General features: G+C 40.9%; 1 protein-coding gene across 2 annotated transcripts; it reads left to right on the top strand.

Moving 5' to 3' along the window:
- Positions 1 to 6,170: 6,170 nt before the first annotated feature.
- On the top strand, positions 6,171 to 20,359 carry FMO3 (flavin containing monooxygenase 3). 2 transcript variants are annotated; one of them, XM_023761640.1, is made up of 8 exons: positions 6,171 to 6,254; positions 6,744 to 6,932; positions 8,125 to 8,287; positions 9,696 to 9,838; positions 11,615 to 11,817; positions 14,391 to 14,746; positions 16,852 to 16,924; positions 19,384 to 20,359. In XM_023761640.1, exons 2-8 carry the CDS (start codon positions 6,807 to 6,809, stop codon positions 19,724 to 19,726), a joined length of 1,407 nt encoding a protein of 468 aa, XP_023617408.1. In that variant the 5' UTR covers positions 6,171 to 6,254; positions 6,744 to 6,806; the 3' UTR covers positions 19,727 to 20,359. The 2 variants fall into 2 exon arrangements, with proteins under 2 accessions (XP_023617408.1, XP_023617409.1); XM_023761641.1 differs by lacking the exon at positions 6,171 to 6,254 and having other exon boundaries at positions 6,305 to 7,053.
- Positions 20,360 to 22,688: the final 2,329 nt, after the last annotated feature.

Raw genomic sequence — 22,688 nt, 5'->3', positions numbered from 1 at the left:
CAGGAGAAATAAGAGACATCTGTAATACTTCCAACAATAAAAACCATTTTCACAGACATTCTCTTCTACATTTAGAAAACTGTTGGTTCTCTGGGGGAAAGGAAGGCGTTGAAATAAGAGTAAGGTCCCTTTAAGCCAAGCATCCAAAGTGTGCAGGGGTGATGTGGTCCTATAGATTGCATGCAGAAGGCTTGAGTTTTCGTTCTGACACCTTTACTTGTTGGCTCTGAGACCTTGAAGAAGCAATTTCTAATCTTGGAGTGACCATTGCTTCATTTTTCATTGAGAGCACTGGATTGATGACCTTCAAGTCCTTCCTGCTCTAGCAATCACTGTCTCGGCTATGTTTGGCATCTTGAATAATTAGGAGAAGAAACCAGATTTAGAATCTTACTATCGCAAAAGTGGTTTAAAAAATAATAATAATGATGAGCCTAAACCAGGGGTCCTCAAACTACGGCCCGCGGGCCACATGCAAATACAAATATTGTATTTGTTCCCGTTTTGTTTTTTTACTTCAAAATAAGATATGTGCACCGTGCATAGGAATTTGTTCATAGTTTTTTTTTAAACTATAGTCCGCCCTCCAATGGTCTGAGGGACAGTGAACTGGCCCCCTGTTTAAAAAGTTTGAGGACCCCTGGAACTGTTAATGTGCTTCTCTAGTTTCTTCTGTTAAGGTGACGATCCTGACACTTAAACCTCGGCCTGCCATCCTCGGAGCAACAACAAAGGTAAGGATAACGGCTGGGGAAAAGCGCTGATAAGGAAAAGCTCAGCTCTCAACTCTAAGGCTCTCAACTGTAGTGCCTGGAGATCTGGCTCATCTCCCTAGTACCCTCACATTGAATCACTTGGCTTTGTGAAATGGGTTGCTTTCAAATGCCAAACCAAGACTTTGTATACAAGGCTTGCAGTAAAGTGCATGAGACTTTGGAACTTGACTACTGAAGCATTTTATTCTGCTAGTTATTGAATTACCACGGCTCTAGAGTTTGAAGCTAAAGACTCTTATCTTTTACCCCATTGAAGCAGCTCTGACTGATTAACCCTGTGGACAGGAAAGCATGGCAAAGAAGGTGGCAGTGATTGGAGCTGGTGTCAGTGGCTTGGCCTCCATACGGTGCTGTCTGGAAGAGGGGCTGGAGCCCACCTGCTTCGAAAGGAGCAATGATGTTGGAGGCCTGTGGAAATTCTCGGTGAGTGGCACACCACTGGAACACCAAGAGAAAGGAGATGGGTTATACAGTAAATTAAATCTAATCAGTTCTAATTCGGACTTGGAGGAAGGTCACAAAAGTTCCAGATCTGGAAAGTAAAATCTCATCTCTCTCATTTCACTAATGTCCAATCATTCAGAACTATTTCACACCAGCAGGGCTTATTGTGAAAAGACGTCTCCAGCTTATTAAACACTAGAGGCCCGATGCACGAAATTTATGCAAGAGTAGGCCTTCACAGCCACGATGGCTGCCTGGATCCCTCCCTCGCAGCCACGGCGGCTGCCTCGATCCAGCAGCTGCAGGCCCGGCTTCATCCGGAAGGTCGTCCGGAAGGACGTCCAGTCTAATTAGCACATTGCGCTTTTATTTTTATAGATTGTGACCGGTCTGACAAAGCCCAGCTCTCCAAGCTGCAAAGAGTGCTAATGTCAGTAATTAGACAAAAATCACCCCACTGCCTCCCCGTGTGACTGACAGGATTCTGAACCTATTGCTCTTAAATCCTAGGAACCTGGAAGAAAAGGAAAATAAAAACCTAGTTGGGGTCAGAAGTCCCAAGTTCTAGTCTCAACTCTTAGGTTTTCTGGGCAGATAGATTTTAGGCAAGTCACTTTTCTTTCTGGACCTCAAGTGCTCATTTGTCAAATGCAGAGGTTGGAAATTAAGTAATCTCTAGTGTATCTTCCAGTTCTAATGGGTTGATTCTATAATTAACTCATGTCTACTGGGAAAGCATTATAAGCTTTTATAAATGATTGTGTGTGTTGGTTGTGTGATTATTGAATACTCTGTGAATTCCAAATCCAGATTTCCTCTGCCATTCAGCCTCATTGTTGTAGAAATAATATAATAAGGAAATATTCATTATAAACACAATTTTTAAATTTCAAAAGCCAACTTTGGAAAAAAATCTAGCTTTTCTGTTGTGAATTCCCCAACCATTGTTATTGGATGTAGATGATATGTGTTTGGCTTAAAGACATTAATTATATCCACATCATTCACCTTGTAAATGTATTCTCCCCTGGTCTGTTATAACCCAACCTGCAACAACAGGTTGCTATAATAGAGCGTTATCAGTGCGAATTTAGAACACATTTGTATTCACCTCAAAAGCTTATATATAAAAAATTGGGGTCCTGGTCAGTGTGACTCAGGTGGTTGATTGTTGTCCCACGTACCAAAAGGTCACTGCTTCAATTCCTGGTCAGGGCACATGCCTAGGTTGCCGGCTCAATCCCTGGTAGGGGACATGTAGGAGGCAGCCGAATGATGTATCACTCTCACATCAATGTTTCTCTCTCTCCCTCTCTCTTTCTCCCTCTCTAAAATCAATAAAAACGTATTTTTTAAAAATTAGTGGTCCTATAATCCTGAAAATATTACATAAGTTATAAGATCATTAATTTTTATTTTTCATTGGGAAATCATCAAGAGGTTGTTATTGTCTTTTAAGGATTCGCTTTTCTGCCCTAGCCTGTTTTGCTCAGTGGGTAGAGTGTTGGCCTGGGGACCGAAGGATCCCAGGTTCAATTCTGGTCAAGGGCCCTGGGCACATGCAGGAGGCAACCAATCGATGTGTTTCTCTAAAAATCAATGGAAAAATATCCTCAGGTAAGGATTTAAAAAAAAAGAATTCCATTTTCTTATTTTTCTTTTTTCAATATATTTTTATTGATTTCAGAGAGAAAGGGAGAGGAAGCGAGAGACTGAAACATCAATGACAAGAGAGAACCACTGATTGGCTGCTGCCTGCACGCCCCACACTGGGGATTGAGCCCACAACCTGGGCCTGTGCTCTGACCATGATCTCCAGGTTCAAAGGTCGATGCTCGACCACTGAACCACGCCAGCTGGGCCAGTTTTCTTTATTTACATTTTCTCAGGGAGATATGGCCAGCTTTGCCTAAATCATGAAATGGTTCTCTGTTATCTCATTAGCAACAATTAAATGCTGCTTGAGCATCTATTTTGGCAGAGTTGTGTACTAGGTAGTAAGATGACTAATATAGGTGACATAGTCACTCTACATAAATAGTTTCTGCTCCATCTGGTGAAGTAAGCCATCATTTAGGTCCACAATCATTTTATCAAAAATGGGCAAAAAGCCCTGACTGGTTTGGCTCAGTGGATGGAGTGTTGGCCTGCGGACTGAAGGGTCCCAGGTTCGATTCCGGTCAAGGGCATGTACCTTGGTTGCGGGCACATCCCCAGTAGGGGGTGTGCAGGAGGCAGCTGATGGATGTTTCTAACTGTCTATCCCTCTCCCTTCCTCTCTGTAAAAAACCAATAAAATATATTTTAAAAAATGGGCAAAAGCTCCTTTGATAGCAAATGTGTCCTAAAGTCTTACAAAGCATGAGCTGAACCCACAAGGCTATTTATAGTCTTCACTTGTTCCACTTTGTGTTTCTTTGCAGAATTTATTGCATTTTATTTATAGGGTGCTCCGTCCACCCACCCAGATCTCAAAAGGAGTGTTATGGAAAATCATCCCCAAGTCTATAAATTCTAAAATATATGTGGCCACAAGAGTTTCAAATATGAGATTATGGAACCTTACAACAACTAGATTGTCAACGTGGTGACTGTTAACTTAATGAGCAAGTGCCTTGAGATTTAGAAGAGGGTGGACTACTGAAATCTCAGCAGGTTAGGGAAAACTTCCTGCACAGATGGCTGTTGGCTGAGACTTGAAGGATGTCCACTGTGTGGCACACTGCAGAGAGTGCCATTCCCACTGTAGCCTGTGAATGGCACCCTGCAGATGCCCAGTGTCCAACGGGGTGACAGTACCAGGTGGAAGAGGTTTCTAGATAGGGTAACCAGCACTCCAGAGAAGGCACTGAACATGGTGGACCCAGGGGTCCAAATTAACCAGTTGCAGCCAGATCAGATGATAGGTCGGTAAGATGCAAAGTCAGACTCTGTGCTATCCTTTCCATGAGGTCATGTGTATAAGCAAAATTATATCAAAGGCCCTATGTGGCTATACACATTACAAATACTGTAAACTTTAGCCCCCTCCGCATATCACAATCCTTCCTTCTTTTCAAAGAAAAGTGGCTTGGTACAATGTATGATCAGAGAGGGATTTTTGAAAAATGTATTATATAAGCTATCATGTTGCAAGTCCTGTTAGGCAAAGGTGTTCCAGAAGAAAGAAACCTGATCATTCTGAACTTTTCACTGTGTGCTTTTCCTATAAAATAAAAGCCAAATTGGGTTTACACACTAGCAGGTTGAGTATGAGCATGTTTTAAGTTTCACATACTCTCTAACAGGGCCTCCTGGCCTCAAACAATTTTAATCTGCTGAAATAAGAGCTTGATCAACAACCTGAGTACAATAGGTCAGAATATTTTGGCTGTAAAGGGGGGAAACAGAACTATCTGAACTTTTGTTCTATTTATCCATTCATTTATTCATTCAACAAATATACATATTTGTGTAATTATGTATATGGCACTGTGTTAAGTATAGCTGCAGATTAGAGGTATGGCAGGCAGCTAGTATTTCAAAAGCAGAGAGAAAAGAAGCATTAGGATAGCTATACACAAGTGAACATGTGAGGAGGGCAGTGAAGACCATCAGAGCATGGGGGAGGGAGATGATTTCCAGTTGGTGAGGGAGAGGGCAAGGAAAGGCATGAGGGAGGAGGCAATTTCTGAGCTGGACCTCAAGGATACATTTAGATCAAGAGAAATGAGACTGATAAGCAGAGATGGAAAACGAAAGGAGATCAAGGCAGACTACTAAAATGCACGTACAGCATTCTTGAACTTGCCTCTGACCTTGCCCTCAAGTTGCTTATGTTCTAGCAGCAAAGATGAGACATGGATGCAGTGATAACTCCAGGCAGGCGGTGAGAAATTGCCTGCAGCTGCTTGGATCTCTGGGTTTAGGGCAAGCTCTCTCAGCCAGAGGCGGAGTCTGAGCTTCATTTCTGCCTTACTGAACCACCCAACATATTGAAATAATGAAAATGGGAGCTTTCTGGAGCAACTGTCTGTTGTTATACAATACATCTATTTCCTTTTGTTTTGGAGAACAGCCTCTTAGGGGGGAAAAAATCCAAGGAGCTGTGGGACAAACATTCTTCTCCCTGTGTTCTGATTGGCTGGGGTCCAGGGGCCAAAGGGCATAGATTCATTCAACATGGAAATAATTCAAGAGCAGAAGCTTACATTTTTTTTAACTAGTCCCCAGCCTGCAGCTCAGCCCTCCCTGCCTTCAATGGGCAGCTGAGAAACCTCCTTCAACCCTTCTTCTCTTAACTGTCAATGAAAGGCACCAGCTGTGGGGAACAGGGAAGACAGACGTGAGAACATCCCAAGCATGAGCCTTCTCTTTCTGACCTTAGCAGAAACTTCCAACTGAGGTTTAAAAAGTTAAAATGTGAGCGTACAGCAGCCATGAGAAGACGAAGTGTTATTTCCAACTTCAGGGAAAACACTGAGGCCTCGGGCAGCCCCAAGAGACACAATCTTCCCAATTCTTTCCAGTACTTTTTGTCTCAATCTTCCCGACATCAGTTGGGGCTGGCAGGAGACAGACATCTTGAGTCCAACAGCAACATGACATTCCTTTCTTTTCCATCATTCCATGGGAGTTCCCTCAGGATTTGGGGAAGCTGGGGCTGCCAACTTTTGAAGGTACTTCTAAGGCAGCCTATTGTGTGAACTTCTGCCCTGTGCTTGCAACAGAGAGGAAATGTTGACTTTTCAATTAAGCCTTCAACCACTTCTCAAAAGAAGCTGCTTTTCCATTACACAGTGACTTTAAAGTGAAGTGCCCATGGAACACAAGTGCTATGGCTTCTGGTTTCCTATGTTGCCTGGTAAAGAGTGAAACCCGCTAATTGGTGAGCTAGGGAACTCCTCAAGCACAGAGTTCACTTCCAAAAAATGCGGTCCCTGGACGAGCCACATCAACAATTGCCTAACAGTTGGAAATGCAAATTCTCAGGCTCCATCCCAGACACACTGAGTCAGAAATTCTGGGGGTAGTACCAGGAATCTATGGTCTAAGGTGATTCTGATTTCACCCAAGTTGGGAAACCACTTCAACAGAGGGTTCTATTGCTGTTGAAGAGTTTGCTGAGCACCATATAGTCAATTAAGTAGGCTAAAAGCTGCAGCCTCCTTTGGATGAGAGAGAGAGAGAGAGAGAGAGAGAGAGAGAGAGAGAGAGAGAGAGAGAGTGTTTAACATAAGTGTCAGATCAGAATCACTGCTCTGATTGAAAAAAGAAAGAAAACCCTATGGGACTGAAAAAACAGAGCTGATACTGGGGGTTATTAGAATAAGAGGACTAAGGTTGACAGTGGCCCACTCTGAGCCAGGGGCTATGGCTTTCTTTCCAGATCTTACAGAGACCTGTTCATTTTTTTCATGGGTCTTTGGGAGGTTTTATTATTTTCTTTTACATATTAAAAAGCTTTCAGTCATCGGAGCACTGAATGTCCACTAAGGGCCACAGCATTCTTGTTTTCCTTTTGAAGCTTTGTTCTTCTTCCAGGAACATGTAGAAGAAGACAGAGCCAGCATTTACCCGTCTGTATTCACCAACTCTTCCAAGGAGATGATGTGCTTTCCGGACTTCCCGTACCCTGAGGATTACCCCAACTTCATGCACCATGGCAAGCTCCAGGAATACATAAGGACATTTGCTGAAAAGAAGAATCTTTTAAAATATATACAGTTTGAGGTATGAGCCTTGTAACTTGTGCTGTTGACATCAAAATGTGTATGGGTTAGAGAGAAAGCAAGGGCACAGCACTCACCTAGAGAAATCAGAGCCAAATGGTTGGACACCGCCCCCACTGGAGGTAAGCTGTGTTGGTGCAGACTGTAAAGTATTCATGCATTATTGATGTGTTTTGTTTTGTCCTTGTCCCTAAACATGTTCCCCATGAATCTCTGAGAGCTGTGAAAATGCCACAGGAAATGCTGTCACAGTGTGCATTCCACCCTCGTGCTCTCATATTTTAGCAGCAATCTCAAATTCTCTAGTTCTTATTTGTGTCAATACTTTGTGGCTCAAGAAAGCATGGCATTCATTAGAAATTCTTCCATTATGAAGAAAGTAGCAACTTAAATGAATGATTAATACAGTTTTTTCCAGCATTGTCCACCCACTTAGCTCCTTAGACCAGGAGCCTTGGGAATTATGGCACCGAGGCACTGACTCTGTAAGTAACATCAATGCTTTACCTGTGTTTAGAACTCTTAACCTCAGTTCTTTACTGTTAAATACAGAGCACAGATACATCAAAAAACAATCAGAAAAATTATGATGTTGGATTACATATATAATTTTATTTGTTGTGTCAAATAACAGTAAATAAAATTATATTATCTATTGTCCCAATTATGATTATTAATTATAATAAATGTTATAAATTAAAATTAATTAATTATAATAAACATGATTGCAATTGTATATAATATTTGATTTTTACATATACTTACATAATAATGATACTGTGAAAGTGGCTAATATTTCCAAAGGAAGAGTAGTATCTATTCAGAGCAAAGGAGAGACTGTCGTGAACCCTAAGACATTCTCGTACATATGGAACAGATGGGAAGTGAGAACAAAGAGGAAGAAGTCATGAACGTCGTGGAGGATGGCAGACTGCAAATGGCGTTTTCCTCCAGAATACCCACTGTTAGATATCCCAAATTTACTAACTTCTTGTCAAAAGAGTAAAGATACCCCAGTAAGGAATTCTCCCCGTGAGATTTGCAGATTCACTGTGACTCCTATTTGAATGTCTTCCCATATATGTCTCAATGACCAGGAGAGCTCACAACAGTTATTTCCTCCACAGAAACACGGCTAAAATGTTAAATACAGAATTAAAACTAGAATAAATTTCTTTCTGATTTTCTTTAAGACCCTGGTTACTAGTGTAAAGAAATGTCCCAGCTTCTTAGTTACTGGCCAATGGGAAGTTGTTTCAGAAAAGAACGGGAAGCAGGAATCAACTATTTTTGATGCTGTAATGGTTTGTTCCGGACATCACGTGTACCCCAATCTGCCAAATGATTCTCTTCCTGGTAAGTTTGGGAAATATGTAATAATTTTGGGACTTACACACAAACATCAATGTTGAAATAGATCTTTCCATAGATTGTATATTGATTATTCTTAAGGTCTCAAAGATTTCAAAACAGAATTTTTAAGTTTGATGTTATGTGAAATGTAGTAATAATTGGCCTCCTGGACCTCTATACTAAATGGATCAAGGACCTGTAAGTCAGAGTTAAGATGAAGACACAGGTCATATCTTAGACTCGAATGTAAGTCCTGACAGCACATGGGATCTCTGAGTGAAGTGATACATTCACAAAAATAGAGTCCAACTGCAAAATTGTTTGAAGAAAGTCATTTTCTTATTTATAACATAAACACACTTGTTATTTATAGAGGAAATTTGGGTTTGCTAATTTCATATATATCCACATTTTGCAAATTAACTTTAAAATTCTCAGTGTGCGTGCGTGTATGTGCGTGTGTGTGTGTGTGTGTTGGCACACTCCATTACTATACAAAAGTAGCAAATGTCAAATAATACAATACATAAACAGCCTTTCTTCCTTCCTTCCAACAGAAACACATGTCCACTCAAAAATATTAGAGTTCCCAACTCAAGGCATGATGTTCATAGGCCAAGATAATTAAAAGAGTAGAGATTCTGGGAAAATAGGTCAAAACCACTAATGTTAAGAGGCAGTATATATCCTTTAGGCTTACAATAGTGTAGGCTTAGAACACCTGGCCTCAACTCCTTATTCCACTGGTTCCTTACCACGTGAATTTAGTAAGCCACTTATTTGTCTCAATTTCCTTGTCTTTTAAAATTGAGATAATACCAATGGCTATCATTCAGAAATGTTATCAAGATTAAATGGTTAAAATATATAAAGCCTTTAGCAGAAGGCCCAGCCCACAGTAAGTTCTCAATAAATATTAGCTATTATCAAAATAGACGTCTCACCCTAGCCAGTTTGCTCAGTGGTTAAAGTGCCAGCCCACAGACTGAAGGGTCCCAGGTTCGATTCTGGTCAAGGGTGTATACCTCCATTGTAGGCTCGATCCCTGGGCCCGGTCTGGGTGCATGCAGGAGGCAACCAACTGATGTGTCTCTCTCACATCAATGTTTCTCTCTCTCCGCCTCCCTCCCACTCTCTCTAAAAAATCAATGTTGGGGGCGGGGGGATGTCCTTGGTGAGGATTACCAAAATAGAAGTTCTCTTATCTTAAGGGTTCCTTAAAGGCACTAATAGTAACTATTTGAAGGTTTCTTATCAAAAACCATCAAAAGGATAAATGCATTTCAAATAGGGACTGTTTTTAAAAATTAAGACTGCTAATAGGAGGTTTAAAAATAAAAAATATCAAAATATGTGAGTCTTTATAATTTCTTCTCAAATCAACTCAAACTATTCCCCATGTTCTACTTAGGCCTAGACCAGTTTCAGGGCCACTACCTCCACAGCCGGGAGTACAAGGGCCCAGAAGCCTTCAAGGGGAAGAGGGTCCTTGTGATTGGCCTGGGGAACTCGGGATGTGACATTGCTGTGGAGCTCAGTCGTCTGGCTACACAGGTAAACGAACAGAAAGGTTTGGGGAAAACACACCTGGAGTATGGCTGTGCTACTAAACCAAACACTGAGGATGGTGTTTGCCATGTCTTACCACAAGGAATCCCCCTGCTATATATGCCCATTAAATCAGGGGAGACTATAGACATTCTCCCTGTGAAGCAAGGTAATGCGGCCATGCTCATATGGAAGTGCATTCTGCTGGAACCAGAGGTAAGTGCGTGTGCTATACATATATGCAAGTGCGCATTTCTTACTAATTTTATCACCTCCAAGGAAACTGGTGGCTAGTCAAGCTCTACCTTTACTTATTTAATAATAATAATTCTTATCACTTACCACCCTGAAGGTCTGGAAGATGCACAAGGTATAGTTCTTACTACTGTTTATCTATTCAACAGCTACTGCTCAACCAATATCAGGCACTTTTTTAAAAATATATTTTATTGATTTTTTACAGAGAGGAGGGGAAAGGGATAGAGAGTTAGAAACATCGATGAAAGAGAAACATCCATCAGCTGCCTCTTGCACGCTCCCTACTGGGGATGTGCCCACAACCAAGGTACATGCCCTTGACCGGAATCGAACCTGGGACTCTTCAGTCCGCAAGCCGACGCTCTATCCGCTGAGCCAAACCGGTTAGGGCAGGCACTTTTTTTTTTAATGTAGGAGTTTCAGATTTGTTTTTTTGTTTATTTATTTTAGAGAGAAGAACGGAGAGGGAAAGAGAGATAGAAACAGCAATGATGAGAGAGAATCATTGATTGGCTGCCTCCTGCACACCCCTTACTGTGGATCGAGCCCATAACCTCGGCATGTGTCCTGACCAGGAATCGAACCGTGACTTCCTGGTTCATGGATTGATGCTCAAACACTGAGCCACACCGGCAGGGCACAGGCACTTTTTATAAACAAACACACAAACAAGTCAGACTACTGCCTGACTTCAAGGAGCAGGCAATGGGTGGAGTTGGGATGACAGGTATGCACACCATTGCAAAAGGAAATAATGAGACATCAGCGACATTAGCTGTGGCAGTGGCAGCACCATGAAAGCAGAACCTAACGTAGCCTGGATGGAGTCAAGGAAGGCTTCCCAGAGGACTCCAGGCTGCATCATACATGACCAGTAGACCCTGAAGAAACAGCATGTTTTTAAGGAAATAGGTGCTCAATAAATAAATTTGTAAATATATGGAAAGAAAAGCTTAGGATTTTTAAAGTCATTTTCCCTTGGGTTATTACAAAAGTGGTACAATAGGCAGACAGCCGGGCTTGACTCCAGGCTGAGGCAGCTGCCATGTTGTGGGCTGCCCCACAAGGTGCTGGGTAGGTGTGTAGAAAGAAATGGCAAAGGAAGCCAGGGACAGAGAACAGAATTCAATCCTTGGCATCTCCTCAGCCTCATTTCAGCTAGAGATTTAGCTACATTTCCCACACACAACCCAGCAACTCCACCACTGAGGTCCACTGTTCTACCAGACCTACCATCTTATTCTCTGAGTGTATGAAGATGAAACATGTTTGTGGGCTGAATATAGAGCCCTCTGGTTCTGAGATAGTAGGTTCTCATTCTTTCAACAACTATGCACTAGCCCTCTAGGGTGGAGGGGGGAGTAGGTCTGCCTCTACCTGGTTTCAATTATGAACCCACCTTTTTAGGGGTGCTCTTGCCTGGATAGTAAAGGAAATAAATACATGGATATGTCCATAGAATTCTGTTGTATCTGCTTACTTCTCACAGAATGATATTGAAATCAATGTTGCTTCCCCCACCAGGTCATGATCAGCACCAGAAGCGGTTCCTGGGTCATGAGCCGGGTTTGGGAGGACGGCTATCCTTGGGACATGGTGTACATTACCCGGTTTGCATCCTTTCTCCAGAATGCCCTTCCTTCATTCCTCTCTGACTGGCTATATGTGAAGAAGATGAACACAACATGCTTTAAGCATGAGAACTACGGCCTGATGCCTTTAAATGGGTACTGCAAATAACACATACTTATCATTCAAAAGAGTGGGGCTCTAGTTTAAGTGGAATTTTTCCTCTCTAGATCTTACTTTAGTTATTTCACTGAGGCTGGTGGGATTAAATGGAGGACTATATAGGAGACGCAGTAAACCCAGAGATCAGGTATGGGATAAAAATCTTACTGAAATTAGTCAAGTGGGGAAAGGCATATGGAAGAGTACAAAGGGGATGGAGCAGGCAGCTAGATCACCCTGATGTGCAGGATTTGGTTGTGGTAGCTACAATCTAGACAGAGGTTTGTGGACTGAGCCAACTCATAAACTCTGTTTGTGATTTTTTAAATATATTTTTATTGATTTCAGAGAGGAAGGGAGGGGAAGAGAGAGATAGAAACATCAATGATGAGAGAGAATCACTGACTGGCTGCCTCCTGCATGCCCCCTACTGGATCAAGCCCACAACCCAGGCACGTGCCCCGACCAGAAATCAAACCCTGACCTTTTGGTTCATAGGTCAATGCTCCACCACTGAGCAACACTGACTGGGCATAATTTGTGTGGGGGGTTTTTTTGTTTTTTTAATCCTTATCCGATATTCCATTGATTTTTAGAGACAGTGGAAGAGAGAAGGAAAGACAGAAACAACGATGTGAAAAAGACACATCAATTGGTTGCCTCCTGCACACACCTTGACCAGGGCCTGGGCCAGGGAGGAGCCTGTAACCAAAGTACATGCCCTTGACTGGAATCAAACCCAGGACCTTTTGCTCCACAGGCCAGCGCTCTATCCACTGAGCCAAACTGGCTAGGGCTAAATTGTGGTGTGTGTTTTTTTAAGGAATATCTTGTCTATGCTTATGGGTGAATGGGGATAGAAATAATAATACTTACTCCTCGAGACTGTTGTGGTATTCAGTAAGATTAAAAATATATACAACTTACTTTGTAAACTATAAAGCTTCACAAAATATTGGTTCTTAATAGCCTCAAATGTTTAATATGGTTCTATGGAGCAATTAACATGTCTTAGCAAGTAGGAAGTCTCAAAACAAAAGCACACACCGCCTCCTCCATGGAAGAGTTGGCATTTTTTCAGGATGGTCAGAGGGCATGGGACACACCAGGTATTTGAGATCCACGGAACTGATGAAGTCGATAAATGTAAAGAGATTCATGTATGTGTTTCTCTATGGAGACAGAGCCCAACCCCTTCTAATGAGAAAGGCATTCTAGGTAGAAGAATCACTGTATCAACAGGAAAAAAAATTAAATGGGTAAGAAAAGAGAGGATCCACAGAGAAATTTTATATTTGGCCCACGCTAGCAAACGTGTTTCATTGTGTTTAGAGAAACGGGTTAAGGAAAAATAAGAGGGAACTGGAAATTGAAATAGCAAATGCCAGGCTTGGGAGCCAGAGCCTCACTCCACAGCACGTATGCTACCTAGTCTGGCAGACCGCTAGGCCCCTAAAGAAAAAAGAAAAGGTGATTTCATGCATTTAAAATTATGTTTAATGTAATAGAACTTCTAACGCTCGAGCTAGTTAAGATTTTTTTTTGTCCTGTAACAGTAACTGCAAATTGTATTTTGCCTTTGTTCTTGAGACAACTGAAACACAGTTTTGGAAGTCTACTACTAAGAACTAAGCTCCTTCCTAGAAAGGGTTCCAAATAGCCTAAGGTATTGACATACTCTCACTCCTGCCTTGGAGAGCAGAGGTGGAAAAGGGGAGAGAAAAATAGGTTTCACTGACCTACTTGTTGTCACCTTATAAGGTAAAAGAAGAGATTGCAGGTTTAGAGAGGTGGAGAACAGTGTGGAAGTATAGGGACAAATTCTAAGATTTAAAAAGTTACTTAGGATTTGAGATAGAAGAAATTCCCAAATCCCTGAAAGTTAACTCAAAATGAAGAAGATCATAAAAAAAAAGGCCTAGAATTTTGGCAACAGAAGTCCAGTATCCAAGTTGTTATACTTTCTTCTGTGACCACAGTTGATGAAAGGCATGGCAATAAAACATCCCACCACAAAAAATCTGATTTCCTCACGTATGATGAGACCTCAGCTACAGTAATAGTTCACTTATAATAATGATGCTCTCGTGTGCCAGGCACTCTTTTAAGTGCATTATAGAACATTGTTTCATTCTCAGAGCTACCTCATGAGGTAGATTCTATGTTATCTCCATTTTACACTGAAGAAAACAAGTGCAGAGAAGTAGCAACCAGAAAGAGATGGAGCTAGGTTATACATTTAGGTCATCTAGTTCCAGAGTCAACACTCAACCACTTTATTATGCCTCCAAATTAGTGTTATTCTAACCCATTTGATGAGTTTCCAAATAGCGTACATACCCATAAGAGCATTTTCAAGTTTCCAGGCACCAAAAGAGGCAGCTCAGACAGAAATTCTTAGGAACTGCTTTAGGCAACAGGAAAGGATTTACCCAAAAGTAGAGAGTTCCGTTGTCCTCATGCTGATGTTCACCTGCTCAAATTTGGTTGCAATACTAAGGGCTGTTGTAGATATCTCTTGGAAATGATGTACTTTACAGCAGAGGCCTTGTCTCTTGTTTCTGCACAGTGCCCTGAGGAAAGAGCCTGTGTTCAATGATGAGCTCCCATCACGCATCCTGTGTGGCACACTGTCCATCAAGCCTGGTGTGAAGGAGTTCACAGAGACCTCAGCCGTGTTTGAGGATGGGACCGTGTTTGAGGCCATTGACTCTGTCATCTTTGCGACAGGCTATGCATACGCCTACCCCTTCCTTGATGACTCCATCATCAAGAGCAGAAACAATGAGGTCACCTTGTTTAAAGGCATCTTCCCCCCAATGATGGAGAAGCCAACCTTGGCCGTGATTGGCTTTGTCCAGTCCCTTGGGGCTGCCATCCCCACAGCGGACCAGCAAGCCCGCTGGGCTGCTAAAGTGTTTGCAAGTAGGTGGGCCATTCTTTCATTCAGTCAGTCAGCAAACGTTTACTGAGATACCAAGCTAGGTGCTAGAGATATACGTAAAGGGGACCAGATAGACATGCTGCTTGACCTCAGAGAATTTAAAGTAGGGTGAGGGAAATGCCACAATAGGGGAAACCTTAGGGTTTTCCGGTGAGGGGAGCTAGTCAGTGAGTTATTCCATGAAGAGGGAAAGGCATAAATGTGAGAACAGCATAAAGTGTGTGAGGATCCAGAAACATTTTGGTGGGAGGCAATATAAAGCAGAGGCAGGGAGTGGCAAGAAATGGAGGAAAGAACCAGGGTGCGGAAGGCCCATATAAGCTGTGTTAAAGAGCTTAGACTTCTAGTGGGAGAATTGGAAGGACTTTGAAAGGCTGTAAGCAAGAGAAGGATAGCAGTGGGTCACTGAAATGTCAAAGGACATGGCAAAGGTTGGAAAGGACATGTCAAGTACATGCTGGAGGTCTTCTTGCTATCCATGTGTGTCAGAATAACAATGTCAGCTCACTCCTACTCTATGAACAATCTTCTCCCCTTTGGGCTACAAGTGAAAAAATCAAGAATACAAGAATTACATGGGAAAAGGCAATGTCTCAAATATATTGATTTAATTTATTCCAATTATATTGATCATCACTGTCATTAAGAGTAGTAGCCTTTCATTCAAGGGTTCAAGAATCTTGGCCAAGCCGAAACCGGTTTGGCTCAGTGGATGGAGCGTCGGCCTGCGGACTGAAGGGTTCCAGGTTCGATTCCGGTCAAGGGCATGTACCTGGGTTGCGGGCACATCCCCAGTAGGAGATGTGCGGGAGGCAGCTGATCGATGTTTCTCTCTCATCGATGTTTCTAACTCTCTATCTCTCTCCCTTCCTCTCTGTAAAAAATTAATAAAATATATTTAAAAAAAAAAGAATCTTGGCCAATATAGGAATACCTTACTTAACATACTATTCATAAAAGCTTAGACTACAGGTAATGAAGAAAGCGTTATAATCATAGAGTGTATATATATGTTTTCTAAAAATGTTGTGGATAAATTAGCTTTTCTTTTATGTGTACCTCGAAGGAGAATTACCGCTAAAAGCCCTGTCATGTGATCTTTTGTAACATTGCTCCCCTATAAAATACTCCTATTGTCTTTTCTCTTGAAAGGCACAACAGTGCCTCATGCCTGAGGTATTGTAGGAAGATTGGACACAGTATATAACACCCCCCCAAAATTTATAAGAAACAAAGGGTATTATTTATTCATTCAGCAAATATTACTTGAGCACCAACTATGTGCCAGGCTCTATCTTGGCACTTAGGACACAACATCAAACAACATGATTAAAATTCTAATAGAAGTACAGCGAATATCTGACCACAGTGCACCACTACGCTGAGATAATATGCTAACAGGGACTGGGATGTGTTTGTACGCTGTGAATGTCACAATAACTTCTTGCCATTGTTACAAAGGCCAACGAGCTACCATCAGCAATTGGAAAAAACCTCGGATGATGTGGTGAAAATCACAAAAAAAATAAAAAAGATTTTGCTGCCCCCTTTTAAAAATGTTTTATTTTTCAATTACAGTTGACATACAATAACATATTAGTTTTGGGTGTACAACATAGTGATTAGATATTTATAGACCTTACAATATCCTCGTTGGCTGCAGGCTGATTCTGAAAAAAACCATGCTTCTGTCTACTGTCCCATTTTCATTGCCATGTACCTGAAGAGTAAACTATTTCACCAGATTATTTCTTGAAAGAATCCTTAATAAGAGGAGGTAGACAAGAAATTTGAAGAAACTCTTCTAGCTATTATGTGCATGAAGGTTCCTGAGTATATTGAGGATGAGGCCCTCCATAAGGCCACAGGAATATGAGATTGGGTGATTTAAAGCTACGAACCCTTCCGCTGTCACTATCTCAATGCAGACCAGCTTTGTGATTCCCAAAGCAGGTTTCACTTGCTTCTCAAATCTTCTTTCTATGAATTTTTATTCTACTAAAGATACTGAATAAAATTCATCATGTGTCAATTATACATTTCTGATTTGCCTTTTTCAATATTTCTCTCTTCATTTCTTCTCTAGACTCATGTACCCTGCCAACTACAAAGGAAATGATGGATGATATTGATATGAAAATGGGGAAGAAACTCAAGTGGTAAGAAGTTGTACTTGCTAATGAAACAATTAGAAGACTATAATCAAACAATATTAGGTGGGAAAATAATAGTCATTACATTTCTCCTGTATAAGACTAAGTTCTCAAATGGGTGATTTTGCCCCCCAGGAGACATGTGGCAAAGTCCAAAGAAGTGTCCAGTTCAAAATGCCAGTAGTGCTGAGGTTGAGAAATGATTATAACACTTTCCCGAAGAGCTTCTTTCTCATTAGCCACATGTCTGTCCTAGACACAGTGATCGACAAGAAAAAGAAATAAAAGGTATCCAGATTGAAAAGGAAGAAGAAAAACTGTCACTATTTGCAGATAATGTAATACTCTGTATAGAAAACCCTAATGATTTCACCAAAAAACTATTCAAATAAGTGAATTCAGTGAAGTTGCAGGATATAAAATTAATATTCAGAAATCTGTTGCATTTCTACATGCAAATAACACACAATCAGAAAGAGAAATTAAGAAAACAATTCCACGTACAACTGCATCAAAAATAATAAAATACCTAGGGATAAATTTGACCAAGGAAGCGAAAGACCTGTACTTAGAAAGCTATAAGATACTGATGAAAGAAATTGAAGAAGGCACAAATAAATGGAATTATATACAGTGTTCATAAATTGGAAGAATTAATATTAAAATGTCCATACTACCCAAAGTAATCTACAGATTTAATACAACCCCTATAAAAATATCAATGGTGTTTTTCACAGAACTAGAACAAATAATCTTAAATTTTATATGGAACCACAAAAAAACCCTGAATAGCCAAAGAAATCTTGAGAAATAAGAACAAAGTTGGAGGTATTACCCTCTGTGACTTCAAATTGTACTCCACATCAGTAGGGTACTGACACAAAAACAAATACCTAAATCAATGGAACAGAATACAGAGCCCAGAAATAAACCCATGCTTATGGTCAATTAATCTACAACAAAGGAGGAAAGAATATATAATGGGGGAAAAGACAGTCTCAATAATAAATGATGTTGGCAAAACAAGACAAATGCAAGAAAACCTGAAACTAGGCCATTTTCTTACACTATATACAAAAATAAACTTATCTACAATAAGATTAAAGACTTAAATGTAAGTCCTAAAACCATAAAACTCCTAGAAGAAAACAAAGGCAGTAAATGCTTTTACATCAGTCTTTGCAATGTTTTTTTAACATTTTTCCTTGGGTAAAGGCAACAAAAGGAAAAATAAACAGATGGGACTAGATCAAAGTAAAAAGCTTTTGCAACAAACAAAAAACTCATAGATACAGACAACAGAATGTTGGTTACCAGAGAGGAAGGGGGTTGCTGGAAAGATGAAAAAGGTAAACAAGATAATGGAAGGAGATTAGATTTGGGATGTTGAGCACACAATAGAGTATACAGATGTTATATTATAAAGCTGTACACCTAAAATTTGTGTTATTAACCAAAGTTACCCCAATAAATTTAAGAAAAATAAAGCTTTTGCACAGTGAAAGAAACCATCAATAAAACAAAAATGCAACCTACTGAATGGGAGAAGATATTTGTAAATGATATGTCCAATAAGAGGTTACTATCCAAAATATATAAAGAACTCATATAATTCAATAGCAAAAACAAAAAAATCTGATTCAATAATGGGCAGAGGTCCTGAACAGACATGTCTGCAAAGATATGCAGATGGCCAATGGACTCATGGAAGATACTCAACATCACTAATCATCAGGGAAATGCAAACCAAAACAACAATGAGATATCACCTTATACCTGTCAAAATGGCTATTACCAAAATGACAGCAAGTAACAAGTGTAGGCGAGGAATATCAGTAGATATTCCTCAAAAAATTAACAATGGAACTACAGTACGACCCAGCAGTTCCACTTTGAGGTATTTATCTGAAGAGAATGAAAACAATAATCTTAAAAGATATATGCACCCCTATGTTCATTGCAGCATTGTTTAAAATAGTCAAGATATGGCGGCATCGTAAGTGTCCATCAATAGATGAAGAGATAAAGAAGATGTGGTACATTTATACAATGGAATTCTACTCAGCCACAAAAGAATAATAAAATCTTGCCATTTGCAACATGGATGAATCCAGAGTATTCAATCATATGTCAACTAGAGTTAAAAATAAATTTTAAAAACAGAAGAGTCATGTATTAAAGAGAAAACTAAATTAATCAGCCAAATTGGGAACCCAGTTCACTTCAGGCCACATGGCCAGAGGCAAAAGCCTAAAATGACATCAAAGTTGAGTAGAAATTAGGAAGGAAAGAAAAGTAAAAGCTTATTTATAGCCAAAGAACAAATAATAAATTTAATGTTGTGGCAAAAGAGAGGCGTGTGGGTGTTACTAGAGGTGCTAAAATTTGAGTTTTTCTGAGATAGAAAATAAGAAATCGGTGCTTCTGTTTACAACTCATTCCTATATGCTCTTTTCTTTCCTCAGGTTTGGACAAAGCCAGACTTTGCAGACAGATTACGTCACATACATGGACGAGCTGGGCTCCTTCATAGGGGCCAAGCCTAACATACCATGGCTCTTCCTGACTGACCCCCAGCTGGCGCTGCAGGTGTTCTTTGGTCCTTGTAGCCCATATCAGTTTCGACTTATGGGACCAGGAAAGTGGGAGGGGGCCAGAAAGGCCATCTTGACCCAATGGGACCGGACAGTAAAGCCAATCAGGACAAGAGCCGTCAGTGAAGCTCACAGACCACAACCTTTTTACAACTTGTTTAAAAGTCTTTTATTTCCACTGCTTCTTCTACCTCTTTTGCTTGCACTTTATTAATGAGAGAGTTCTTGGGTCTCAAAGTTCAGCCTAGAAGTTCAATTACTGATATGCCTATACATGTACACGTATAAAATCTCATACCTGTTCTTTCCCTTCCCGTAGATGTAAAAATGAATTCTGGCCCATTTGACTCTAAGTCCAAATAATGAAAAATACTCAGCATCTCCTTTTTCATGAGAATCTAGACTCTAAAAGGCTGAATTGGCAAGTTTAGAGATGCTCGAGGTAAAGAAGATGGGACAGTAAATGGGAGGACAGCTTTGTAGGCTGGACAAACTTTAATAAACGTTTTAAAGGGTGTTTTGTCATGGGGAGAATTGACATCACAACTATGTTGAGTCTTCCAACCTATGACACACTATATATTTCCATTTATTTAGATCTTCTTTAATTTCTCAGTAGTATTTTATAGTTTTTAGTGTATAAGTCTTACCCATCCTGTTTCAGATTTATCCTAAGTATATCATGGGATGTTATTATAAATAGCAGTTTAACTTTTTAATTTGCTACTGTTTATTGCTAACATATAGAAATGCAATTATCTGTTCTATGAACTTTTATGTAGATTCCATAATACTTTCTACATAGATGATCATCTCTAAAAATAAAGATACCTTTTGTTCCCTCCCATTCCAATTTGGGTGTTTTTTTATTTCTTTTTCTTGCCTTATTGCACAGGATAGAAACTCAAGTATAATGTTGAATAGAAGTGATGAGATCAGACAACCTTGCCTTATTCCTGATCTCAAAAATAAAGCATTCATTCAGTCTTCTATCATTAAGTACAATGTTAACTATAAATTTTTTCATAAATGACTTTTACGTTGAGGAAGTTTCCTTTAATTCCTAGTTTGCTGATAATTTATATCAAGAATAGATGTTGGATTTTTTGTCTAATGCTTTTTTTCTGCATCATTGAGATGATAGTATCATTTATAATTTTTAGTTTATAAATATAGTGAATTCATTGACTATTAATCCAACCTTGCATTCCTGAAATGCACCTTACTTGGTCATGATATATTATCTATCCACCTATACATATAAAAGCTTAAGCGACCGAATGACCCAACGACCCAACAACCGATCGACTGGTTGCTATGACACACACTGACCACCAGGAGGCAGACGCTCAACTCAGAAGCTGCCCCCTAGTGGTCAGTGCACTCCCACAGCCAACCTCCTGTGGCCCCTCCCCCTGGCCAGCCAGTCCTGGTGCTAAACCATTCATAGAGACCTGCTTCTGGGTCGGGGTTTCATACGTAGCAGAGCAGCTCCCTCACTGTGATCTATTGGAAATCAGCCCTTGAGCCCTGACCAGTTTGGCTCAGTGGATAGAGCGTCAACCTGCAGACTGAAGGGTCCCAGGTTCGATTCTGGTCAAGGGCATGTACCTTGGTTGCGGGCACATCCCCAGTGGGTGATGTGCAGGAGGCAGCTGATCGATATTTCTCTTTCACTGATGTTTCTAACTCTCTATTCCTCTCCCTTCCTCTCTGTAAAAAATCAATAAAATATATATATATTTTTTAAAGTTGGCCCTCGACACAAGGGTTTGTCTTGCTCCCGGCCTTTCCCTTCCTGGGGGGCTGCCCGCCCGCTGCGGTGGTGGCATGGCAGCGAGGGAAGGGGGGGGGAAGGTGGGGAACTGCCTTCTCCTCTCTCTTCCCCAAGGGCCGCCTGCCCGCAGCTGGTGAGGGAAGGAAGGGGGCAGGCAGGGAACCGCGTGGTGGCGGAGCACCAACGGCAGCTTCCGCGTCTGGTGTCCGTTCCTTCCGTACCCGCCCCGCGACCGTCACCTCTTCTCCTGACCCTGCTGGGGCCTTCAGGCCCGGGCTGAAACAGGGAACCTGGGGTGAATGGTAGCAGACATGGCCCCTTTCCCAGGGGGGGCCAAGGGCCAGCTCCCTCCTAGGGGCTGGCAGCAACCTCCTGTGGTCCCTCCCCCTCCAGCTGGCCAACCTCCTGCCATGGTCCCTCCCCCCTGGTCAGCCAACCTCCCGCTGCGGTCCCTCCCCCAGCCGGCCAACCTCCCACGGTCCCTCCCCACCCCAGCACACCCCCCCCCCGCCCCTGTGCACAAATTTGTGCACTGGGCCTCTAGTTTTTTAATAAAAGAACACTGAGGACTAACAAGGGGCTAGGGAGCATGCTAAGCCAAAGGGCACTTCATTCTTGTCAGTGAGTACTTAGCTGGAAAAACCAGTGAAATCCTTGTTTTGTACATGTGACTGTGTATAGTATGTGGGTGTGTGTATATGTTTGTGATTGAATCTAGTGTAAGGACTATAGGAGGCAAGCTCATCAACAAATTGAATAAATAAAATCTTTTTTACCAGTTCATTATCAATGATAGTAACTGATTTCAAATCAGATTGGTAGAAAGGCTAACAGTTAAGAAATTGTTCTGTTTCAAGTTATCAGACACAAAAGAAACGATATATTTTTTTAATTTTAAAGTGCAGTTGGTAAACAGTATTCTATCCGTTTAAGGTATGCAACATAGTAATTCAACATTTATATACTTTATGATATGATCAACACAATAAGACTAGTAACCACCTGTCACCATGCAAAGTTATTACAATATTACTGGCTATATTCCCTGTCATGTATACTACATCCTGTGACTTATTTATTTTATAACTGAAAGTTCGTTCCTCGTATTCCCCTTCATCTTTTTCACCCATCCTCCTCCTACCTTCCCTCTGGCAACCATCCATTTGTTCTCTAAACTCATAAGCCTGTGTCTGTTTTGTTTTGTTTGTTCTGGGGTTGTTGTTGTTTTTTCAGATTCCCATATAAGTGAAATCATGGTATTTGTCTTTCTCTGAGTTATTTTACCTAGCATAATACACTCTAGGTCCATCCACATTGCAAATAGCAAAATATAATTGCTGAATAGTGAAATTTCTTTATTGTTGAATATTAATCCAGTGTGTGTGTGTGTGTGTGTGTG

The sequence above is a fragment of the Myotis lucifugus genome, unplaced genomic scaffold, assembly GCF_000147115.1.
Source record: "Myotis lucifugus unplaced genomic scaffold, Myoluc2.0 scaffold_211, whole genome shotgun sequence".
NCBI classification, from domain to species: domain Eukaryota; kingdom Metazoa; phylum Chordata; class Mammalia; order Chiroptera; family Vespertilionidae; genus Myotis; species Myotis lucifugus.
Note: the sequence above shows the minus strand (reverse complement) of the source record. Positions and strands in the feature narration are given on the sequence as shown.